The sequence below is a fragment of the Anas platyrhynchos genome, chromosome 9 (genome assembly GCF_047663525.1).
Source record: "Anas platyrhynchos isolate ZD024472 breed Pekin duck chromosome 9, IASCAAS_PekinDuck_T2T, whole genome shotgun sequence".
NCBI lineage: Eukaryota > Metazoa > Chordata > Aves > Anseriformes > Anatidae > Anas > Anas platyrhynchos.
In genome coordinates, this window is record NC_092595.1 from 18,540,889 (window position 1) to 18,564,933 (window position 24,045).

At 36.2% G+C, this 24,045-nt stretch overlaps 1 protein-coding gene across 7 annotated transcripts in view; it reads right to left on the reverse strand.

Annotated features, from left to right (window-relative positions):
• Positions 1-40: 40 nt before the first annotated feature.
• Positions 41-24,045, reverse strand: part of PER2 (period circadian regulator 2) — a 44,042-nt gene continuing 20,037 nt past the window's right edge. For all 7 annotated transcript variants that reach the window (XM_027463952.3, XM_027463951.3, XM_027463950.3 and 4 more), the window contains 19 exons: positions 23,764-23,885; positions 21,943-22,144; positions 20,411-20,462; positions 19,005-19,147; positions 18,585-18,663; positions 15,888-15,994; positions 15,236-15,389; positions 14,739-14,847; positions 14,221-14,352; positions 12,866-12,959; positions 12,502-12,658; positions 12,301-12,419; positions 10,548-10,721; positions 10,034-10,294; positions 7,756-8,606; positions 5,148-5,334; positions 4,438-4,630; positions 3,443-3,593; positions 41-2,481 (listed from right to left, as the gene is read on the reverse strand). In XM_027463952.3, the coding sequence (XP_027319753.1) occupies positions 2,332-2,481; positions 3,443-3,593; positions 4,438-4,630; positions 5,148-5,334; positions 7,756-8,606; positions 10,034-10,294; positions 10,548-10,721; positions 12,301-12,419; positions 12,502-12,658; positions 12,866-12,959; positions 14,221-14,352; positions 14,739-14,847; positions 15,236-15,389; positions 15,888-15,994; positions 18,585-18,663; positions 19,005-19,147; positions 20,411-20,462; positions 21,943-22,144; positions 23,764-23,885 (3,437 nt within the window). In that variant the 3' untranslated portion in view covers positions 41-2,331. The remainder of the gene's footprint in view (positions 2,482-3,442; positions 3,594-4,437; positions 4,631-5,147; positions 5,335-7,755; positions 8,607-10,033; positions 10,295-10,547; positions 10,722-12,300; positions 12,420-12,501; positions 12,659-12,865; positions 12,960-14,220; positions 14,353-14,738; positions 14,848-15,235; positions 15,390-15,887; positions 15,995-18,584; positions 18,664-19,004; positions 19,148-20,410; positions 20,463-21,942; positions 22,145-23,763; positions 23,886-24,045) is intronic.

Here is a 24,045-nt window from a genome sequence, read left to right on the forward strand (position 1 = left end):
TCTTACATGGAGTAGAAGGCTCAAGAAACAGAAAGGCAACTAAAAATATATCTGTTTTATTTACCAGTTTTCTAAAAAGCAAAGTCATAAAAATTAGTCACAAGTGGCAAAACCAAAATATATTGCACAGTGTACAGAAAACATTGTTGACATGTTGACAAAGTGTCATCACAAGTAAATCATCTTACAACAGTTTGGAAAAATTACAGCTTCAGAATCTTATCTATAAATGGAGGCATGTAGATTTAAAGTTACAGGAAAATATTTAATACCACCCTGTAAATGCAAACACTTTAAGGATGCAAGATTAAGTCCGTAAGTAAGCACATCCACAAAATGCTCTAAATATACTTCTCTCTTCCTTTCACTAAGTTATGGTTACAAGATGGTCATTGACAAAAAGAAATGAGAACAAAAAAAGTAACAAAACAACAAAAAAAACACAACCAGGAAAAAAAAAAAAGCATGCTAAAGCAAAGTTCACAAAGTGGTTGAGAAGTCCCTGAAAAAAATTGAATTATGATGCGCTCCTTTATATAAAGCTTTTATTTTTCCCAAACCCTGGTCCAATTAAAATTGTGTTTACTTGTAACAAAAAAAGGAATATGTAATATGCTGGTATAGCTGCACTGTTCCATTTATGATTAAAACATTTAATACAATGGACTTGAACTACAACATTTTTCAAAGTTTCTCATTTAGTTTATATTTACAAATAATAAAGTTTGACCTTGCTGAACTATTAAAGACAGGAATCAGATCATACTGGGTAGTGTTTCACACTACATTTAGATACTTTAAGTTGTAATTCTACTTGTTTCACAAGTTCACACTCTTTGCTAACTGAAGAACCTGCCTCCTTTGAAAATTTCTTTATGACACTGTCCAATTAATAACCAATTCCCTTACACATTTCTTCCACTAAGCAAATACCAGTTGCTTCTTCATGTTTTTGGTGGCGTCAGATCGACCTTCAGGTCCTCTTTGTATAAAAAGTGGACTTTTTGTAGAATGAAAATAACCTTAAGTTTTGGTGAAATGTTATGCTAATGAAAACAAAAAAAATATGAAACACATTCCATGAAAAATATTTTAAGACAAACATCAAAAGTTAATTGAATTTCTCTTTGTCTTTCACCTCCAAGACCTACAAGCTGGCATCTAGCAGTGGTGCAACTAAATGTCCTTTAACTAACAAATATTAAGTTACTTTTTCTCTTCCCACATCCAACATGTACAAACAGTGCAAGAACATAAAGCGCATATATTCAAGTTGATACAGTCTCAGAGGCATTAAAATTAAATCCTTTACAGCAAAGGATTCCAGTCACACCAAGTTTTAGATTATGCAGTTCAAATGTAATGAAAGTCAATGGTATTCTCACAATCTCTTATTATAAAAAGCATCTTCCAATTATGATAAATGGCTAATCCTTCCTTGCCACGTGCAAGTTTGATGTATGTTTGTTTAGCCAAACAGAAAAAAAAAGCAATGGCCAACTTCCTGAAGGAACAAATCAAAAGGAAGGTAAAAAGTTATACCAAGCTTTGTCTAACAGTCCCAGGAGCATAGGCAATTAACCTCTGGGGTTTCAGTTTTTAAATCTTTATGCTTAAAGATTTCCCATGTATAAGTTCTCAGAAATGATGCTTCAGGATAACAATCAGTTCATAGGATCGCAGCGTCCATTTAACAAAAGGCTACAGAGTAGTCAGCACTCACCCATACTTTCTTACATATCCATGTAAATATTTTAACCAAAGATCATTTTACAAAAGTAGTTTAACATTCCTCTGAGACAAAAAGTGTTACTATAGTCAAAACTACAAGAAACAAAGAAGATGAATTGACTGGTACACAAAGGGCAAGTGTGAATTGATTTTCTGGCAGGTTATTTCTTCTACTATGCTGGACCACTTCAGATATTAAGAGCAATGCTAAAGAGCCACTAAGCAAAATGCCTAGAACAATGTATAATGCTGAATCATTATCCAAAGGAGATTTGAAGAACTGTTATGTTCGCAACGGGATTTTCAGTACTCATTGACCCACTCAGTAGGCATCAATGAAAGCTTTTATAAAGAAATACTTGAGGCATGTAAGTGCAAAATATGAGTCTTTTTTAAAGAAAAGCTATACCATCTTCAACAATGTCCTTACTGGGAAGAGATTGCCACCATTTAAAAAGAGATTCTTTCACAAATGACTCTTAGAGCAAGAAAAACACATTTGTTTTACGAACCAGATTCATCTTGCTGGAAACAAGATTAAAACTTTTACGGATCATCACCATAATTTTGAAGCAGCTTTAAAAGCAACAGGCTCAAAGGCTATGTTTGTTCTTCACTGACTTGACTCAGAGAAACCAAGTTGTTTTCCCCACTGTCTTCAATCATTTCATTAAGGTCCATTTCATGGATTTCTTCATCATATGATGTATAAAAGTTGCTCTGTATATTGTCCTCACAAAAAATACATTCCTAGAGAAAAATATAAACATTAATAAGTCAAAGGAAAAAAAAGCTTTTCTAAACACTAGTCCATCTGTATGTGAACCCTGATTCCAAGGGAACCTTTCAATCTGTGCTACACCCGGTGTATTCCATTCCCAACTTTTCCTACACAATCATTTTATAACTTGTAGTAAATAATATAGATACTTGAGAGCTCTACTGTAAGCAGTTATGCACAGATCATTTACAATGCTGACATTTTATGTGCACTACAAATCACATTCTCCTACATTTGATTGCCAACACTGCAATAATTTGTTCACATCAGTTGCACTGCTAGGACTTCACTGCAGTTCTGTTACTGACTTTTGAAATGACTGAATAAAGAGAGCCTCTCCATTTGATAGCTGATCAGGGAAAAAAAGCTACAAGTGATGCTCAGCTTAGGGATGCAGAATGCAGTCAGTCATTTGTACATACAGTGAAATTCACAGATAGGCAGTACAACTGAAAGGATGCCATTTTGTTTTCCAAGCTATTAATCAACTTATACAACCAAGAGTTGATCCTGCAGGAAAAATTTAATACAAAAGTGAATGGGAATGCCCTGTTCCTCTGCATACTTTAAAGAAAGTTTAAGTTAGAAAAAAGAAAGCCTAAGTTTCTATACACAAGATTGAAGTTTTTCAAGTCATATGAGATTTTTCTTTTTTAAAATCAGTGCAGCCAAAAGTTTTATTACATACAAAATTGCAATTAGATACAAGAAAGCTAGAAATAGCAAGGACATCTCTTACACTGCATTCACCACTACTTTAACTTTCCCATTGGAAAAAGACCTGTGATAAATTAAATCAAGCCTGAAATAAACTTTTTCCCAGCATAACTGACCAAGCTTTTGCAGCAGCCAGAATGGAAAACTAACACAGGCAGCTAATAATTTAAGTGTTGTTATACACGCAAAAGTAACCAACTCATTTAAACTTACAGAATTAGCAACAGTTTTTGGCAGTCCACCTTGTTGGATCCATGGATGAACTTCAATGAGCTCTCTTTTCTGTTCTTCTGTAAATTTTGGCTGTAGTTTCTGCATTTGCTTTAATTTCTGCTTATCTTCTTTTAAGACTGTTTCCAAATCTCTGAAATAAAATATATTTAGAAATTGAGCTTGAACAGTTTCTGGGCTTTATGCCTACATAAGGTTAAACAAATACTAACATTTTTAAAGACTATTTTTGTTATGGAATGTTAAGCTTACAGATCTTATATTGGAAGAAAATTAAATGTGATTATTTCAGCCTTCTACACTTGCAGACAACTTTAACATATCTCTGCTGGCTCATTATCTTTCCAAATCCCAGTTAAAACAGTTTCCTTAGAACTATTCAGGCCGCATCACCAGTGAAACGAAGAACTAGAGTTTCCCCCTGCTGCAGTATGTTCCAAGTTCCCCTTCACTAGGATGACAACCCAAAACAGACACTAAATACATGTATGAAACACCAGAACCAAAGAAATAAGGTATGTTTAAGAAGGCCATCAAGAATGGATTTCAGTACAGGACAGAGGAAGAGATTTAGAATACGTAGCTCTATGTCAGCTGACAAAGCTCCTCCACACCCCACCTTGACTAAGAAACTTAAAAACAGGAGACACCCCACACCCAACATTTACAAGGTGTACACATCTGTAAGAGATGAGTACAGGAAGATTCCAAGAAACCCAGTGTTAATTCTTTTCCTTACGGCACACCTAAAAACCAGTTGGCTTCTCAATATAGGCCTAATATATATGCACCTCTATATAGGCCTAATCAAATAATTCTTTTTTAGGATGTATTGTGTAGCATGCAGAAGATAAAAAGGAAGCAAGAATTCTTCTTGACACCAAGCTAAACATTAAAACAAATTCTCTTCTTTTGAGACAGTAATTCATATCTTGTACACATAAGCATTTCATGAGGTACTACAGCATGAGAATTACCGAGAAGGTATCTGGTAAGTCATCATAACAGTGTCATCTGTGTTCGCCATCAAAAGCCATATAGGATCCTGAAGGACATACTTAATGAAGTGCTCGCTTTCTTCCATTTCTGCCTTCATTTTTGTTTTATGATGATTTTCTGAAGAGTCAATACTCCCGAAGTATTTGCTGGTATGACTAGTTTCACTACTACCTTTAAAAATAATTTTAAAGCTTCGTTATAAATTTTCAAATACATGGATTGTTTGAATATTTTCCAAACTAGAGAAGGCTAAAAAGAACTAAAAGTCTAAATACAACAACTGTTTTTAAACAAACAAAACTCCCCTTCCCCCTTAGGTAACTGCTTTGTTTTTAAAACATGAATTTTCAAGCTAAATCTCTATTAAATCGCAATAGAAAAATAAACTAAAGAAGTCTGAAGTGAGACGCCAAGGAATACGTTTTCCCTTCATTATTCCATCATACCTATGCAGAATTTTACTGGCTATTTTACATACAAAAAAAAGTTCAGAAGTTTTATACTGTAAACCAAGCATAGTAGAAAAACTATCATGTGATGTGATAAAAGAAATCTAGAATAAATTGTACCATGAGGATTAAAGACAAGAAAGATTTTTCCCATAAAGCACTCAATGTTCACATTATGCTTGTAGTGCATCATGCCCCAACTCCTCTAAAATGCCAGGAGTATTCGCTGCCAGGGTTACCTGTTCTGCTCCCTGACATGTCACAGCCATTAGAACCAGACCCTAGAGATTCAGCAGCTGCAGATACACCGCTCCCTGACGAAGCTGAGCCAGTGCCTGAACATGCGTCTTCTTGAAGTAAAATGTCAAGCAGGACACTGGACATGGAGAGTGCATCACTATTTTGAGCATCCATTGGAGATTCAGCCTGGTGATAGGAAAGCAAGAGAAACAAACACAGAAAATAAAGAAAATGAAGGCTATTTCATTGCTAATTGCTTACGTTTATACATTTATACTTCACATTATAATCTCATATGTTTAGTTATTCAAAGACAGACAACAATCAGTAACATATGCCAAGACCAACTTAGGAATAATGAAGGGGATTGGTTGGCTGACATATGGTCCCTTCCAGAAGATAGATATTGAAATACAATTTCTCTTTAAAAAAGGAAAACTCACTGTTTAATAAGGAAGGCATCTGCTACTCAGTTTTGACAGCCCCTACTATCCTGGACTCCTCAAAACTTAGCCAAATCCACTAAGACGTACTAACAGTTGGTTGCTCCTACTATAGTCTACCTCATATTTGCGTGAACAGTCCCTCACTTATCACTCTCAATACATGATGAAAAGGTAGTTGTTCCCAGATGCAAGCTGACAAAAGCAAAAGACAATTTGTATGTTTAAGGGAAAGAGCATTAACTATACTGATGTTGATTATTTTGTTTTTTAAGCAAGCAGTTACAGCACTGCCCCACTTACCCCACTTATATGGAATATTCAAAGTTAATGTTGACAAAGAATTCAGCAAAAATACATACCAGCAGTGGGAACTAGCTTCAGCTATATCCTTAATGCTTTCCTGAACAAATGTCTGTCTCGCCCTCATGTTCAAATGATAAGGAGATTAAGAAAGTAACGCCTTTCAGGTTTCTAAAGAATAGGAACTAGCCTTGTGAGTAGTCAAAAGAACGTGCCACCAGAATTAATATTTTGTTATCAAGCTTCTTTTAATCTAGTAGTGGCATCTGAGAGCATGCTGTAAGTTACAGACAGTCACAGATGCACTTCTTTACCAAAGCACAAGTCAGAATATGCTTATCTCTAAGCTTTCAGAGATGTCACATAGCACACAGAATACTTTAGTCCACAAAAAGGCACTGGATGCACATATCACTGAGAATCAGAAAATGGCATTTGCATGACCAGTGTGATACAAAACATTGTTTTCATTTAAAAAAATATTTGTTCTCAAGATCATGATCTAGCAAGCACTCAATAACAGAATGTAGTAAGTTTTTATGCTCTGTCAATCAAGTTTGGAAGTTCCGCTACAAAAACATATAGACTCCATCTCTGTTCTCCCTCCATTCATCCCCATTAAGAGTCAGTATCAAGAATATTAGGTAAAATAAATCATCTAGAAACCAAGCACAGAAGTTAAACACAAACATCTAAATGGAAGACCTGAATGTTCTTCAGTGGGGGGAAGAAGCACATAAGTTTTTCCTTCTTCTTCCTTTACAACTTCTAGTGTAGGTACGTGTTTATGACTTTGCTGTGTAGTCTAAGTCATCTAATCAGCTGTTAGCATCAACACCAATTATACTTTTGACTGACTACTTGCTGTAGTTGAGATCTCAGGCATGCCTATAAATAAAACCATCCAATGCCTCCTTTCCTTTATCAGCAACAAACCAAGTTCTACACTTTAACTACGTTATCACATGCAGTGAACAGCTGTAAGCCACAAGCAGAAAAGCGTAAGGGAAGAAGCAGTCACTCTAAAAGGTTTTGGTTGCATCCCAGTGACTTCATTAAAAAGATACCCTATGGAATCTTTAGACAACACTAATTAATTAGTCTACATCATCACCATTGTGGAAACCTTTACAGACAGTCATATGGAAACCTCAGATGGAGTACTATGGTAAGCTGATCCATCAAATTTAAACGAGACAGGAAAAAAGGTGAAGTTACCATATGGCTTAGTACAGCTTTAGAACCTTAGGTAAAACAAAGGAATTGCTAATATCTGCAAACAATTCATTCATTCATTACTTTGGCTAGTTTGTAAACAAAGAGGCGATTTTATTTACATTAGCTTCTTTCAAAACCACAGTTACAGATAATTTCCCCGCTTCACATAAGTTCACTAGCCCACAACTTTGTTAAACACTAAAAAAATAAAGTGCACAAATGATTTGAAATATATTTCAAATTACTTCCAATAGGAATATTTGAATTCAGATTAAAAAAGTAACACAACTATTTTAGAATTCATTTCCAGTTTCTTGTGTAACTTTAGGAGAACAACATTATTTTAATTTTTAAAGGTTAACATTATTCTAATGATTAGATCTCACTTTTAATTCAATCTGCTGAAATTCAAGCTTGCAAACTACAATTGTGAGTCCATCTCTGGGGATTATAGAGTGATTACTATCATTAAAAAATAAGGACCACAAAGTTTTCAAAACAATGTACCAGAGACAAGGAAATAGAGGGGGAAAAAGAATCATTTTTAGGCATCTGTATATATTAACAATCTCAGATATGTTCCGAGTACAAAGACTTGGAAAGAAAAAAACAAAACCCACCATAAGCCCATCAGCATACTTACTGGTAGGGATCCCTTTCCACTGCAGTTATCAGTTGTCACGATTTTGCTGCCTATGGCTCCTTCCTCATTTAAAGCTCCATGAAAACCCGCAGGAGCTCCACTTTCCACAGTTTTTGTGGTTTCCTCTAATTGCAGAAGATTCAGAGGAGAACTACACCTTGACTGGAATAAAGGTGGAGAAGCCTGGTCTTGAGCACCCACTGACTGTGGAGTGCAGGAACGGGATGGCTCATTTCGTGTCTCTGTGGCAGGCACCTTTTCACTTTCTGCTGGTGCATTGTAATGGAATGGTTGTGTTGGAAAAAACGCCTGCTGCGGGAAAGGGCTGGGAGTACTGAATGGTGTCTGTGCTGGAAATACTGTCTGTGAGGAGAAAGGAGATGGGGTAGGAAAGTTGGCTTGGCTGTGGTAAAGCGTTTGAGGTAAGCTACTGTTCATCTCTGGGTAGACGTAGTTGGGGAGCACAAGAGCTACAACGGGTGTCATGAGGGGGGCAGAGAACTGGGATGGTTGCATAGGGCAAGTATTTCCAGAGTCTGGCAACTGATTAAAACCAGAGAGCGAAGTCTCAGGAGCTGGTGGCACAGTCCCTGTTGCTGGAAAAACGGGAAGGGGATATGCAGGCATAACGGTGGGAAAAGACATCGCTGAATAGCTTGCTTGTGAAGTGTCTGATGGTGACCAAGCAGTAGTATTTAAGCCTTGAAGAGGAAACCGATGGGGAAATTTAGTTCCAGAAGTTGTACTGTCTGAAGATTCCTGTGGTTTAATGCGTTTTGACTTCCTGTTTTTTCCACTTTTCTTCCAAGGCTGATCCATTCCAGAAGTGCCATTTCTTTGTCCACGGCCACCTGAAGGAAAAAAGCCTGCATCAGGATGGGTCCCTCTGGAAATTTTAAAGATTCTCTGTGGTTTGGCATCCCAAGAAGTTGCTCAAAATTGTAGTTCTTTGTAGTTCTGGACTTAGTTTACCCAAAAGGAATGATCTGGGAACAGATCAGGCTCACTCTTTTGCCTCTAGCACAAGAGCTGAGCACACTGGGCAAGGTAAATCATGCTGACACACCATGGGGGAAATACAAAAAAAACAGAGGATAGCAGTGCATCAGTTGAGGCTCAAATGTGTCACCCAATCAGTACAAAGGAACCACTCCGATCACTTCAGCAACTACAGTGAAAGCAGTAGAAGAGAACTGAAAGCACTTCTAGATAGTTAAGGTCACACAGGTCTGTAACTAAGAACATGAAGAAAAAGCAGCACAGAAGAGAACATACACGTAGATAATTTTCTAAGGGGAAAGAACATGCTACCTTTAAAAACCTTAGGAAGAAAAGCATGGAACCAACCTTACTTTACAAGTCTGCACCAATCAACTCTTCCCTAGGTAAAGGCTGTCAGTTCTCTCATTACAGAGATGAGGAAATCCATAAAATATCTTCTATATCTAAATATTTAAATATCTAAAAGCTGCATAAGCTTGGTCTAAGTAAGCTTTAGACAATCTGAAAGTTTAGCAAGAATAAAGAACACTAGACTAAGTTTTTCCAGAGAAGGCTTCCTATGTCAAGGACTTGCATAACTATTTATATCAAAACAAAGATAAGAATCATGGGGGAGAAAAAAAAACCACAAAAACAAACAGATGCTCAGCAGTATCTGACTTTAGTTCCAGGTCAGGACTGAAATGGAAACAAAGTCAGGTCAATACCAAGCTCTTCTAAAAATGCCATCCTGGGTCCCTAGACCTAACAAAAACCAGTCTCACTATTACAGCTTGTCTGTTCCATTTCCGTCTGCCACTGGTCACATTATTAACTTAATAGCAACCAAGCCATTACTGTTTCACCAGTGACATGGTATTGCAACAGGAGAAACTGGATGTAAACCAAAGAGGCTGAAAAAAAACCAAAAGATAGATAGAAAGGTAGAAGGAAAAGAGCAGCAAGAGAATAGAGAAAGCAAACACAAACACAGGAAGGAAAACATTCTAAAGTGTGTATTTCTTGTCTCTTGAAAGTAAACGCATAACAGTAATAATGCAATGGATAGATAACTAAAACATTAGTTACTGAAGCATAAGTTAAGAGCAGAATATAGCTTTTAATATAATCTTCAAAGCAAGACTGTAACCAGAATTTCTCTATGGACTTAAACACAGTACGGAACTGTCGCTGTTCCCTGTGGTTCCACAACAGAGCTAAAAATGCAAGCATCATCTCAACAGGATTCACCACCTACATGAAGGCTACTTTTTAATTGTGAGAAGTATTGCCATACCACGTTCAGCAGGCCGTCCTTTGGGTTTATCTTGTAAGTAGTAATTGCAGTGGGACTGAAAAATATTAAATCTCTTTACTTCTTTGAACTTATTCAAAAAGCTCTGCTCTTCTTTTTGTGTATGCACTGCAAGGACTTCCTTTGTAAGTCCCAGTTTTTTAAATGACTCCTTTTCCTGATTTACATGTACAGAGCTGGATGGAGGTGCAGTAAGTTGGCTATCTAAGAGTTCTGCTCCACTCGGACCATCTTCTATCATTTCTACAGAAACAGAAGGGAAAAAACAATCATGATAAAGAACAGCTCTGGAAATTCACTTTAAGCTATTATAATCTGTACTAATTTCTCAGTAAGTTTAAGATACAAATTCTGTTCCTATTTATTCAATTTCTCTAAGAACATCTTAGATATAAGAAAATATAAGTCACAAGTAGGTTCTACGTGTTCCAATGTTTGAAGTTTAAACTTACTAGCAATCACCTTTTTGGAGATGACATATTAGCAGAAATCATACCTAATTCAGGTTGTGTTTTCTTGTCTCCAACATGAACAATGGTGCTACTGTAGCTGCACTGACTTGTGAGTGATACAACGCTTTCAGGCTTGCCAGGTAAAGCCAAAGAAGTTAAGTGAGCACCAACTACTGGGGGACTACTTGATTTGCCAGATGCCTTCAACACAGTAGGGCCTATTTAAAAAGAAAAAAAAAAAGTATGTTATACATTGCAGATAAGTAATATGTCGCTACAGCTGCAGAACAGCTGAGACTGAACTGTGCTTGCTGAAACACAAAATGAGCATTTTATTTATTTCACAGAATCCAAAAAGAATGTTTTAGAAATAGGATGATTTCTGAGCAACCAAATCCAATCCTCTACTTTCATGCAGACAAACCACATCTTGTCAGTGAAGGACTTCTTGATCTTTCCTGGGCTTTATCCATCTCTGATGGTATGACTTTAGAAGTTTCAAGTCTCCTCCAGCCTAAGATTAAGTCCCTCTCAGCTCCCATCTTGTCATATACTAATCTCTCATTACCTGGTAATTAGCTGGCAGATGCTAAGCTTTGCTATGAACATCTGCCTACTTAAGTTTTCTCACCTGAAAACTATAAGCAGTAATCCAGCACATCATACCAATGCCTCTAACCAGCATCAAAACATTCCTTCTTTAGTACAAATACTGAGCGTAACTTACACTGTAAGACCTAAAGTTTGCCTTTTACCTGACTAGAGCATGCTAGTGACTTGGTCATTGCAATCATCAGCACACCAAGAAGCTAGCGAACCTACATCCTTTCCTACCAGCTAGGACTGCAAAGACTCCAGATGACAGCATAAACTGTGTTCTTAACTGCATGATGCGAGTTCCACTACTTCTTCCTCTCTACTTCAAGGTCCTCCAACTCCTTCTAAAGGATACTTTGTTCCTCTGTATGCTGATTATATCTTCCAGTTGTATTCTAAAAACTACGTTAGATTTTTTCTTCAAGCTTATCAAAAGAAAATATTGATAAAATAATTCCCAAGACCAATTTTTATAAAACTCTTCTGGTCACCCCCTTTCAGCCTCTTATAATGAGGCTAAATCAGCAGGTACCTTGTTTATGTGTAGCTCTCTACTAATCTCACAACTCTTGTACTAACCAACCAGTTGCCTTTTCCACTTTAGCTCCCCATCCACACATGGACCATATCAAATGTTACAACTAAGTCCTAACAACTTACTGTTGTGTTTTTTTCCCAGCAGACTTTGTAGGTACCTATCTTCAGTAATCCCCATTGTTATTCCATGGCTGGACAATTCCTTTAGAATGAGTTCTTACACCTCACACAGCACTGAGAATAGCATTCTACCCGTTTTATCCCTTTTTAAAAATTCCCACAGAGAAGAAACAGAAGTGAAATATGCAAACTTAAAAATGGAATTTTTGCTGCCAATAATCAGCAGACAGGGTCTTCAGCTGGTTGTTCCTAGAAGTACTGACTGTGAAATGAAGTTTTCACATGTGGTAATGATTCAAGCCCTAAAACTGCAAATCCTGCCGTGTTTTGTACAGTATAAACAAGCTTGCTACATCTACAATCAGACATGATATTCAATTAATTATTTTAATTCTAGTGAAAATGTTAATGTTAAGTTAGTTTATCAACATGTAAGGTTAAGAAAATGGCTATGAGATCATCCCTAAGCTACACCTGTCATTATTTTGACAAGTAACATCCAACTAGCTGCTAAAAAAAATTGAAGTTGTAATGTAGAGATACCTCCCAAGGGTTGTATAGCATTAACAGCTGCTTTTTGTTCATGAACACCAGAATTCACACTTGAAGAAGGTTCACATTTTCTTTTTGCTGTACCAGGCACATTACAACTCTCCAAGTATCTAAAATAAAAGGATTTAGCAATATTAGATATGCAAGTCTTAAGTCTACAGATCAATGGTAATTTAAACAGTAGTTCCTTACCTGATGACACTGTCCAAACAGCTAATCTGTTGATAAGAATACACAGGTTGTTCTTTCCAAGCCAATTCTTCAGTAGCCACATTTTTAGGAGCAGCTGTGACCGCAGTATCCTTTCCTATTGCATCTTTCACCTGAGCACCAGGACCACTTTGTTTTTCTGTTAAGAGATTGTTATTATGCAATCACAGCATTAGTCTTTGGAGTTTCCCCTAAAATATCAGTAAAACAGTAAGAAATACATCCAAATAAAAAAAAAGTGCTGGAAATAAACCCAGCACTTTTATCAGTTAAATCTGATTAGAAAAGCCCCTGCATTACATCACATGCCATTGCAATAAACTAACACTTAGTTCTAGCGTCTTACCTGCAAAAGGCTCTCTCTTATGCTCCAGTTTTGCTTTATTGTCAGTGAAAATACGTTGTCCTTTATTTTTGACCTTCCTGGCATCTTGACCAATCTGAAAGCAGGTCATTAAAAACAGTTCGTATGAAATTGTTTCATGTATAGCAATTCCTCAGTAAGGCTAAATCTAACCTTAGTTAACTTCTACTTTACAGTTAGTCTGATCATGGGAGAAATCCTGATGTACAGGATTTTATTGTGCAGAAGCAGAATTTTAGGAACTAGAGAGCAGAAATGTAAAATAGTTCCTCATATACAATTACTCCATATTTTGTTTAATATGGTTGAATGATTTTGATAGGACAATATAAAGAAATGGTACAAGTAAGACTTCAGAAGAAAACAGTATCACTGGTAAATAAAATATTGATGCAAAGACTGAACTTCTTGCACTAGAAGTTTCATCAGGCACTGACAGGATGTTACAACATTATACTATAGTAATCATAACTATCTGTAGAAATGGTGAAGGAGAGGTAAGTATCTATTCCCCTCAAAATAGGCGGCCTCTTTTTCTACAAAGCTCTGAAATGTAGTAATTCATCTGTGAAACAAGATTTCCAGAAGCTTCACCTACTCAAGATGCTAGTGTTTAAGAACTGAAAGCCAGCAAAAGCGACCACCTTGGAAAGCACAGCAGTCTGCCATGCCTAATCACAGAAACATAAATCAAGTTCAGGAGATTCAGACTATGAACAATGTAATTAAGTAAAGGAGATAATTAGCTTTCAGAAATCAAACAGCATTTGGGAAGACTAATAGAAACGCCAAAAAGACTTTAGACGATAGTGCAGTTCCTTTGACTGCATCCACATTCAGGGTTTACTTTGCCCATGGAATAGCTCTGATAAATGTAGGCACAAGTTTAACTATGCTGTTTTGTTCAGACTAACGAAATTTGTAAAAGTTACATCTCACTGTCAACCGGATGAAACAATGACCTGGAAAGCTAAATGTTAAGCAAAAAATAATTTCTAATTCTATATTATTCAACGTTTTTGCAGCATAAAACCATTACTATTGCATTTTATCTTCGTAGTTTCTCTTGTGAAAACAAGAGGTACAGACTTGCACCTCCCAAAAGAAATTGTTTTTAAATATCCACAGCTGCTTTTCCCAGAAACAAGCATATAACATAAAATAGGTATTAGAGTATGTTAACACACCACCCAGGTTTAAATTTTTTTTATACACACTTACTTTCATATCTACAGGGTACTGAAGTACAGTTGACACTATCTATACCAGAAATGTTTAATATGGAAAAAGCTTAGAAGTTTTGTATCTCATACTTGACTAAAAAAGTAAAAACCTACTGTTTTATCCTTTTGAGTGTCTTCATTATTATTTCCTGTGCTGTCACTGGAGGATGCCACACTCATTAAGTGTTCATGTGAGCCATTGCTACCTAGGCTTCCATAGCCACTGGATCCGCTGTTGTGTACAGGCTGTTAAAAACAACAGTATATGCATGTATATATACACACACACACATATATATCTGTACAGCAGCTTTCAACACAGAACTGTTACCAATAATTCCATGTGAGATGAAAAACAATTTTTGGGGGGTGGGGAGTTTTGTGGGGGTAATTTTGTTTGTTTTCTGTGTGAGGACTCCATACATGTAGCTGCATGAAATCCATAAAACACCAACAGGAGCTTTAACACACTTCAGTTAAGTCATATCTGGTAATCATGAGTATAAATAATTTCCAGGATTGCAGACAGAAATCCCAGTATAGTAGAAGATAGCTATACAAAATTCACATGAAGGTAAATGCCCTTTCTTCAGTGGGAAATTAAAAGTGTGTCATTAAAGCAGATGCTGTACCTGCAATAGCAGCCGATATATTTGCTCTGTGATTTCCTGAACACTAGGGTGAAGGATTCTGTCCTCTGTATAGTTGGGAGCAGCAAAGACATCTTCATTTAAGGGACCCCTGCATAAACCAAACATTGGCCAGTCCATTACAAACTCAAGTACTTTTTCCAGTTTCAGTGCACATCTTTAATTTACCATCCCTATATAAGGATCACTTACCATCACTATTTAAGGATCTCTATATATTATATCTATGATATTTCAATCTCACAAGACATATCTTTACTCACTCTCCTTAAGCAACTCTTGACAGTACTGACAAAGCTTGAAGCATGTCAAATTTCCTTCACTTAAAGCAGTTACTATATCACCAAACCCAAACATAAGGAGTGAATAATTTGTATTATTCCTGCCCACTCACCCTGTTAGTCCCTTAAATCTTTTTAGGAATCACCATATGATTCCAATGAAAAAGAAAATTTAAAAATAACTGTTTATTGACTTACGTCCTAACTTTGTGTCTTCCAATGATAAACGAAACTTTTCGACTCCAAGGATTGATGAAACTGGACCAGCTAGTGTCCATGGTTATATAATCTCCATTTCTAGTGCAAAACCTGATTGGTGAATAGTCAAAAGGCTGTCCTCCGTACTGAAGAACTGCAATGAATGATTTAAAAAGTCAGTTTAATATTTACACTGTTCTACTTAACAATTCAGAGTTGTCACAATGATTGAAGAGACAGCTGTACGTTTCCATACATTAACAAATTAACTTGCCCTGAATGTCTTTCTTCTCTTTGACTATTTACAAGAGAAGACAGACTACAATTTAAAATATGACAAATTCTATCATTGCATTCGCAGCACAATTTTCTTTATGTATGAAATAATCATGTATGGTCAATTTGTTTACAGCAGACATGCTTCAACTCATTTTCACCAAACATGAAATTGAATGGACTTCTCACTTTCATCAATTTACATTAAGAATCAAGTTGTAGAGTAAAGGAATACTTCAGTATTTAATTACTTGCATATTTAATTACTTGCAGAAATTTTTTTCACCTCCTACTTGCTGAGGTCTCTGTAGCTGTTACTATTTACTTTTAGGAATAAAAAGAAAGGTATTTTTGCCACAGTAAAGAGACAACATACTTTTCTTGTGAATTGCTAGCATTAAGGGCCTGTCATTTGGGTGAAGATGCACCAAGACTGGTGTTCCTATTAAGTCCTGAGGTAGGTATCCCAACAGAGGTACCGCTCTGGGGAAAGAAAAACAAAGAATATTTTTTTAATTAAATCAAGCAGAATAAAAGTATACTTCAAATGGAAGCACTTAAAACAAATGTAAGTTTTACTTGCTTTTTCCTAGAAAAAGATTTAATAATTTTAAATCTGGGGTGCCATACCAGTACCAGCTTAATAGCAGTAACTCTCTTTGAGCAAGGCATTGATTTTTGTTTTGGTGTTTTGTAGTGTTACTGACTAAAGTGTTTAGAAATCTGCTACAGCAGTTCTCCTGTATTTTCTTATGCTGCCCAGGCTCTACAGGATGCGTACTTACCCTGAATTTAAAAAAGCATTAATAAAGTTTAATCTTATAAAACTCTCACGAAAGCAAAGAGCCCTGATCTACGGGCTGCAAGCCAATGCTAAGGTTCACACAGGATTTCTGTAGCTGAACTAGCAACCAGTAGCTGACTAGGGATCAAGAAAACTTTCTCACAGGCAGGTTAAGAGTTTAACTCAAAGGAGCTGCAAAGAAGCAAGCTTATTAATTAGAATAAAAAATTAAAAGTAATATTCCTGAATTCCTGCACAGTAACATCTTCTAATGACATGAGGAACTAGTTTATGTGATGAAATCACCTTAAGTGATCATTTAAAGCGTTAAGGAAAAAGAATGGAAGTTCACAAATGTCATTTTGTACCTTATCCTGAAAGCTATCCTCCAAAAATATGATTTGGTAAATATAAATTACATCAAGTAACGTTTAAGAAGCTGCCACACACCAAGTCACTTTGTGAACTCTGATGTATACCCTTCCCCTGCCCCAGTTGCTGATGAAGGCCTAGGGAGAAGTACGATGCTCAGCTATCTGAATGCTTTTAATGAGGAACTTAACCCTAGCGCACAACAGACACAAAACTGTGTTGTATTGGAACTCACAAACACTATGGAACAAATGCCTTCGACACTGCACTTTCAAGCCCACTGAAATTAGATCAGTTCCACAGAAGAGATGACATACCCTTCTGGTAAAGAGGCTGAGATATTCAGAGAAAAACAAGGAGAGCAACTTATGCCTTGTTAGTTAACTAATTGCTTCAGTAGTAAGACTTAAGAGCTTATTAACGATTTAAAGCAACAACTTCAAAAAACTGGAACTGGCATGACAACTCATACTAAATAATACCATTCTGACAATTAAAAGCACTGCCAAGGTCAAAGCAGCAAAAAAAAAAAAAAGAGTTATATGGCTAAAGGAGTTGAAAATACCTATCAACTCAGAATTACTTCAGTTAGAAAGAACTTCCTCAAATAAAGTTATAAAAAGAAGTAAACGTGTTTTTGTTGTTGTTCTTTCTTCTTTGCTCTGTTCCTACTCTTTGCTACCTGTTTTATGAAAACCCGTGCTGGAACAGAGCACTTACTCCCTTAGGATATCCAATTTTAAACTTATTTATTGCAGTTATAAAGGAAGAAGCAAATTCAGTAGCTTCAATGCAAAGGAACTACATGTTTTTAGACCAACATGAAGGTCAGTAGAAGAGTCAAGGATCTAGATTGTAAACCTATAATTAGAGATTGAGCTGGGCTTGCTTGTCAGATGAAGAGGAAGCTAAAGAAATGATCCAGTAGCTTCTAGGAATGATGGATTTATCTCAGATACTATTATTGTAGCCAACTTAATTTTCACTAAGGATAAAAAAATCCTACACATCATGTAATATAAACCATCACAAGTAAAATCTGACATAAAACAAGGAAAAGAAAAAAAAGCAGGAAAAGGAAGCCTCTGTTTTCAGCTCAGTAACAAGCTAATTCTCTTGTGTCCTTCAAAGTATTATGATATTTCAAAGTACAACCCTGTCCTTAAGAGCTTTATGATAATAACTCCTATTCAGCCTATGTCCCCAACTCTTCTTGAAGGAGTATCTTTTGTTCTTTTCATAGAGCTCAAATTTCCATCACCTAAACATCCTCTGACAGGTCATAGGCAAAAGCAGTCCTAAAGACTCAGGGAAAGCCTGGTTTGCACCTTCGTTCCTGAACCTCTTTGTATGCCTTAACATCACAGGCATCTTATGTGTCTCTGCTCTGAAACATGGGTAGTTTCATATGCACTAACTCTAACAATGCAACATGAAACCTTCAGCCAGCAGAATCTGAACCATTTCATCTCTGAACACAGAATGTCTTTTTACATGATCTAATGTTATATTTAAAAGACACTTCTCTAATTGTACCTCAGCCAACAGAAAGTAACAGCAGAATATTGTTTGCTAATAATTCGATCAGACTTAAAAAAAAAAAGTCTCAGATGCGTCATGCTTGCTGGCACAGGAGTAGTCCTGGCAGTGGGTTTCACTGACTGAATTTATGTCCAGATTTGCCCCAGATAGACGTAAAATAAGAAGAACAACTTGTTAGCAGGCAGTTTTACACTTCAAGTGTGAAAATGCATTACAGTGTGGTCTTAATGAAAACTGGGAGATGTACCCTTCCTGAGTTGAACAACTTATTGGTAGTTACACAAAATTCTAACCCCGTTATTAAACCCTAGAAATACCTGAAAAGTTACTGGACAGGTTGTGTAAACATGTGAAAAACAGTATTTAGTAATTTACCTCTCATCTACATCCTGGAACAAACAGGTTGGTGTGTGTGTAGTTGTAAAAATTCTTTTGTCAGGAGGAATTCTGGGTGCTGAAAGAAAAAAATAGCAGATTAAAAAGTATTTTTGGCATACATATAGTAGTTTACGCTGCAAGTTTCTATTAAATACTGAGTGAAGTCTAAATGTTTGCATAAGAGCACGTAGGAAAGCAGCTTGCTAGCTAACAGACTATCAGCAAGGGCAGAGAACCAAACCAGCTACCTTCCACTTCAATAAAACTTGAGGTCACTGACAGTACTCATGCAAGTTAGCTTTCTTAAACTGAAATTCAGTTTTATTAAACTGCTGAACTGCACAGAAATTCCTGTAGTAAAACAGAACAGTTCTTAATTTCATGAAACCAAATTACTCTGTCTGCTGGAAGGATTACCTTCATAACCAGAATGCACTTTTTCTGCAAGCAACACACAGCAAAGCTGGTCTTCTGCTACTTCCGGATCTTGTACTTTGATAAGGTAAGGAGTCATCCGAAACGGGTGATAGCAGATCTCATTTTCACGCTCCTTCCCTGCACTAATAATTAAACAGAGTTGATTTCAACAGATTTATCTCACACTAAACAATTTTTATTTACTGTAACTTTCTTAATGACAAAAAGACTGCATGATAGCTCCTAAAACAGCACCCAAAAATTTAGCTTCCTTAGTTTTCAGTAGAACAGAACCTAATTCTGATGGCACCCTTCGCATACCAACTACAATAAAGAATAGTCCTCTTTAGTCCTGAATGGTCCTGATGGAAGTAAGACCTACACGTGGAAGTTTGATGAAGAGAAAAACCCACTTCTTAATGATAAAGTTGTTTTATTGATCCACTAATCCTAATCTGATATTAATCCCCATTTTACCCTCCAAAGGAATGGCTTTATAGTTTTATTTTATGAAGACTGCTGTATTATCTCAGTTAAGAGATACCTTCTTTTACTCAATATGTATTTTGATTTTAAATAAGTCTCATAAATTCTTACCTATAACAACAGTTGCTAACTTAAGAATACAAAGCGTAACAGCAAAAACAACCATTCGCACAGTGACATATATATACACACACACGTGAAGTAATAAGGTTATAACAGCACAGCTTTACAAAGCTAAAGCTTTTGGAATCAATGTGAATTAGAAGAAAGGAAGTCTATAATCACGCCAGCAGTACCTTTACAATACATCCAATCCAACTCTCTGCAGTAGAACATTCTAATTTGTTTAAAACTATGCTCATATCTTAATTATAAGCATTTATTTACTCCAGAAGTAACTTATAGGACCCACAATTTCTTTCCAGAAATGCTACCAGAGAAGCAACAGGCAGCACGAAGGAAAACAAAAAGAACTATACAGCATCTAGTGACAGCAAAAAAGAGAAACCAAGTTACTCTCATACATCTACCTATACTGGACATACGGTATGAATTCAAGATCTGCCGTTAGTCTTCTAGAATGAATGAGGATCTGTGGCACATGCTAAACAGAATAGTTTAATTAACTTGAAGTAAAGACTTTCTGCAGCTGTGAGAGATATCGTATCGGCTCCATTCACAGTGCAAAGGTCAATATTCAGACTGATTAACTTCTAAGATGCAACTTCCTGCAACCACTTTGCAGTTTCCTGAGTAGCTTCTGGAAGTTAAATGACTAGAGGACAAGCATGTGTTTTACCTTATGTTCACACTATGCAAAAATACAAAACTTGCATAACATATGATTCTTATAAGAGTTGAATACTTCTGTAGTGCAATTTCATAGCATAACACTAAGTCTCATTATAGTACTGCTTTACCTGATGCGACAGAAAAAAGATTTCTCTTCCATGCAATCCTGGGTGGAAGACTCTAGAAACATTAAATATTTATAACAAATTACTATGAAGTTACAACATTTAAAACAATAATTCTTCCCAACAGGATTAAAAGTAATATAGTTTGAATCCATCAAAAATTTTAAGTTCCCCAAAGCCTTTTTTTTTTTAATTTATTTACTTTATGCTTTTCTTAGGCTGGTGTGTGAATCACAGCTGCTTGCTTCTTAAGTCTTCTGCCAAAAACATATCTAAACAGCTCTCCAGTTTGAACTGTTTGTCAGCTTTTTCACTAACTTACACCATTGATCAAAGAAGTTTCATTCTCCAGGACCTCCCAAAACCAGACCTCTTTCCTAGAAAGGACAGCTAAAGGATCAAATACTTTTGCTAAACTCCCTCTGCCTAGCCCACACTCCCCAGCAAAACCCAAACTTTATTTTATTTTAAGCAAAACCTTCCTTCCCTCCCCTATGAAGCTTATTTCCCTCCTTTTCAAGAGTAGCCAAGCTCTGATCTTTCAAAGGCCTCAATATGCAACACTTCTAAACACTAGCTAAGGCTGCCAATACGTGGAATAAAGTATGTAGTTCTACCTACTGCATTTTTGAAATATGAATCTCTTATAAACATAATAAAACTAGAGAAAAATGTTTCAGGAAAAATAGATTGTATAACTGAGTAACATGCACAAGGAGGATCACATGGTCAAAGTTCACAACTGAACCTTTTTTGACAGATGCTGGACTAGCAGCTTCACAATTACTGTGAATTGTTTTTCATGTTGAATATGGTTCACTCTGTCTTAACTTCATATACTTATTATAGAGGGATTGGAATTTCAAATATTCAGAGCAGACTTTGAATTTCAAGTGTTTGCTTAAAAATATTTGGCAGCTATTTCTCAATTCCCAACAGCTGTCACTGCACAAGTAAAACAACCCTCACACAAATATCAAGTGCCCTAAGAGGTCTAATCCTTCACCATCAGCATGCCTGACATCCTTTTTCCTAAGGCTAAAAGAACAGATACACAACTACACTTGGTTACTGCAGTGACGTTAGATGAAGTACATCTTCCTATACAGTAACCAAGGTGTACAGTACTCAAATCATACATATTTTAAAAGTAAGAAGACAAAAATATTGTGCTCCTTATATCTAAAGAGAATGTTTTTTTTAAAGAAAAATTGTGGTCACTTGATAGCAAGAAAATCTTGAAAGCAAATCCACTTTCAGCATGCATACTTTCTTTGCTTTCAATCATCAGTTGGATAAAAGTAGCCTATGAACCAATGAACAGTGGCAATCAAAAAGCTTTTAGCCAACAGACAAGCTTTGGCAATTCATAAAAAGCATGTTAAACACCTCATACTGTTCAGAGATGTTCTAGTAATGTGTGTTGCACTCTGATGAAGTGATGGAGAAGGATGAAAAGATATTGCAAAAATTGGTATTTGCATCTGCATGCCTGAAGGAAGGTCAAAGAAATACCTGCTGTGGAGACCACTCACCAGCTCTATTGCAAATATTCCAAGATGGCAATCTGTATGGGGTAGTAGAAGTATAGAAAACACTGACATCCTGAGGTGCCAGGAATTCCACAAATTTGGCATTTTTAAAATAACCTCTCTTACAGCGAAGAATAGAAGCAGCTTGATCAGAGATGTAGACAATTTTCCCAGTAATCAGAGAAACAGCTACAGCAAACATATCCTAAAAAGAAGTCTCAAATTTAGACAGTTGAAAAAACAACACATTCTTCAATCCATAACATATTGTTTAGACAGTAAGATAAAACAGGACACCAAGATAAAAGCATTAATAAGTTAAAAGTAAAAATTAAGGAAACTGAATAAAGAGAGTTAAATCACATTTGTTTAGGGGGCAGTAAAATAATTTTGATGCCCTTGTGAAGCAGATGTATACAGCACACTTTTTGATCTATGCAGTAAGATTAATACACTAGGAACTTATCAGGTTACATGCCTTAAACCAGTATTAGGCAACAATAGCATATTTTACAATGCAGAATTTACAAAGTAAGAAATGAGGAGCTTTCAACTTTAAAATTACACATTTTGGTTTCAAGAAAGCGTCAGACATATTTTACACCCATGAGATTGAGCTGTTTTGAGAAGAGTTGTTTGCCTTATTTTATTTATTCACCACATAATGAAAATAAGTACTCTATGCCACTTGATAAAGTAATGAACAGACAGGTGAAAAAAGAGCCCCAGACAACCATTCACAAATTCCACTTGCATCATTTCATGCATTTTTTTAATGTATTTTTTCCTCAACACAGAAGAGTTTCCTGCGTCACAACCTTCATTGCTCAATCCGGTATTACTATATACAAACTTAAGAACTATCGTCAGAATACTGGTTTTTACAAGCTCATGTTTTAGATCAATTGAGCAACGTTTATGATATTTGGAGTCCTCAGTTATACTCTAGATTGCCTATTTGTTTTACCTTACAGGCAATTCATAGGTACAACAAAAAATACCTACATGAAGCTAGGGAACATCCCCTATCTGTCCATTACTTTATTAATTTCAGAACTGCATACGTTCAGAGGGTTCAGAAAAAAATTGAGGAAGACAGGCTAATAAACTTATATGTAATTATTGTTTAAGACTCCATAATAAACACAGAACACTGAGAATACGGAAAATAAAATAATCATTCTGTGACTGTGATTATCATTACTGCTAAAAACTACATTGATCATCATAGTTGTTCTCATCTAAAAAGAGAAGACAGTATCACTAGATCATAGAATAAGCCTGTAACAGTTGCAAAGACCAGACAAATACCATAGAAGAGAACACAACAACACGCAATGGTCCAAATGCATTGGTCACTTTTAAGTCTCGTTAACAGAACTGTTGAAACATCAAATAACCCCTACTGTAAGCATTAGCTGAAACAACTCACCGTGTGCCTTGACTAAGCTTTGGACAGAGATACCCTCCAAGTTTAGCCACTATTCTAAAATGACAACTAATGATTTACACATCTTATACTGCACTGCATCACGTGGATATTGAGATGTATCATGCCATTGTCTCTAAGCACGAGGTATGAGTCAGAAGACCAAGAATTTTCACTTATTTCCCATTTAGCTGTCAGAAGAAAAAAGCTTTAATTGAGCTGCTATTGGCAAAGTCTACATGAAGGCCTGAAGTTTCTACTGAACATACACTTGAAGGTAAATCAGCTTCTTCAGATTTTGGCCTAGCCAGGAACTCCAACCTTGTAAGGAGAAGGCATGCCAATTCTAGAAAACATTTTACATACATGCTGCAGGCTTGTGTCAGCATACTCACTGCATTTTTCATGATGTATTCTGAGGTTATAGTTTCAACTTCTTCCACCGTGTAGGATGACACATTGAGTCCAGAAGGCTGGGATTCATTAATCATCAACAATTGGTAATACTCCTCATTGGCTACATGAGAACATTAAACAGTTTATAGTCAGAATTTAAGGTCTCATCAATAAATAGCCTGGAAGCAATAAACGGAACAAGTGGTTTTCTGGCATAAGCACAGAATGAGCAGTTGGAAAGTCTAGGTACTATTCCAAGTTAGTTGTTCTACAGTGGAGTT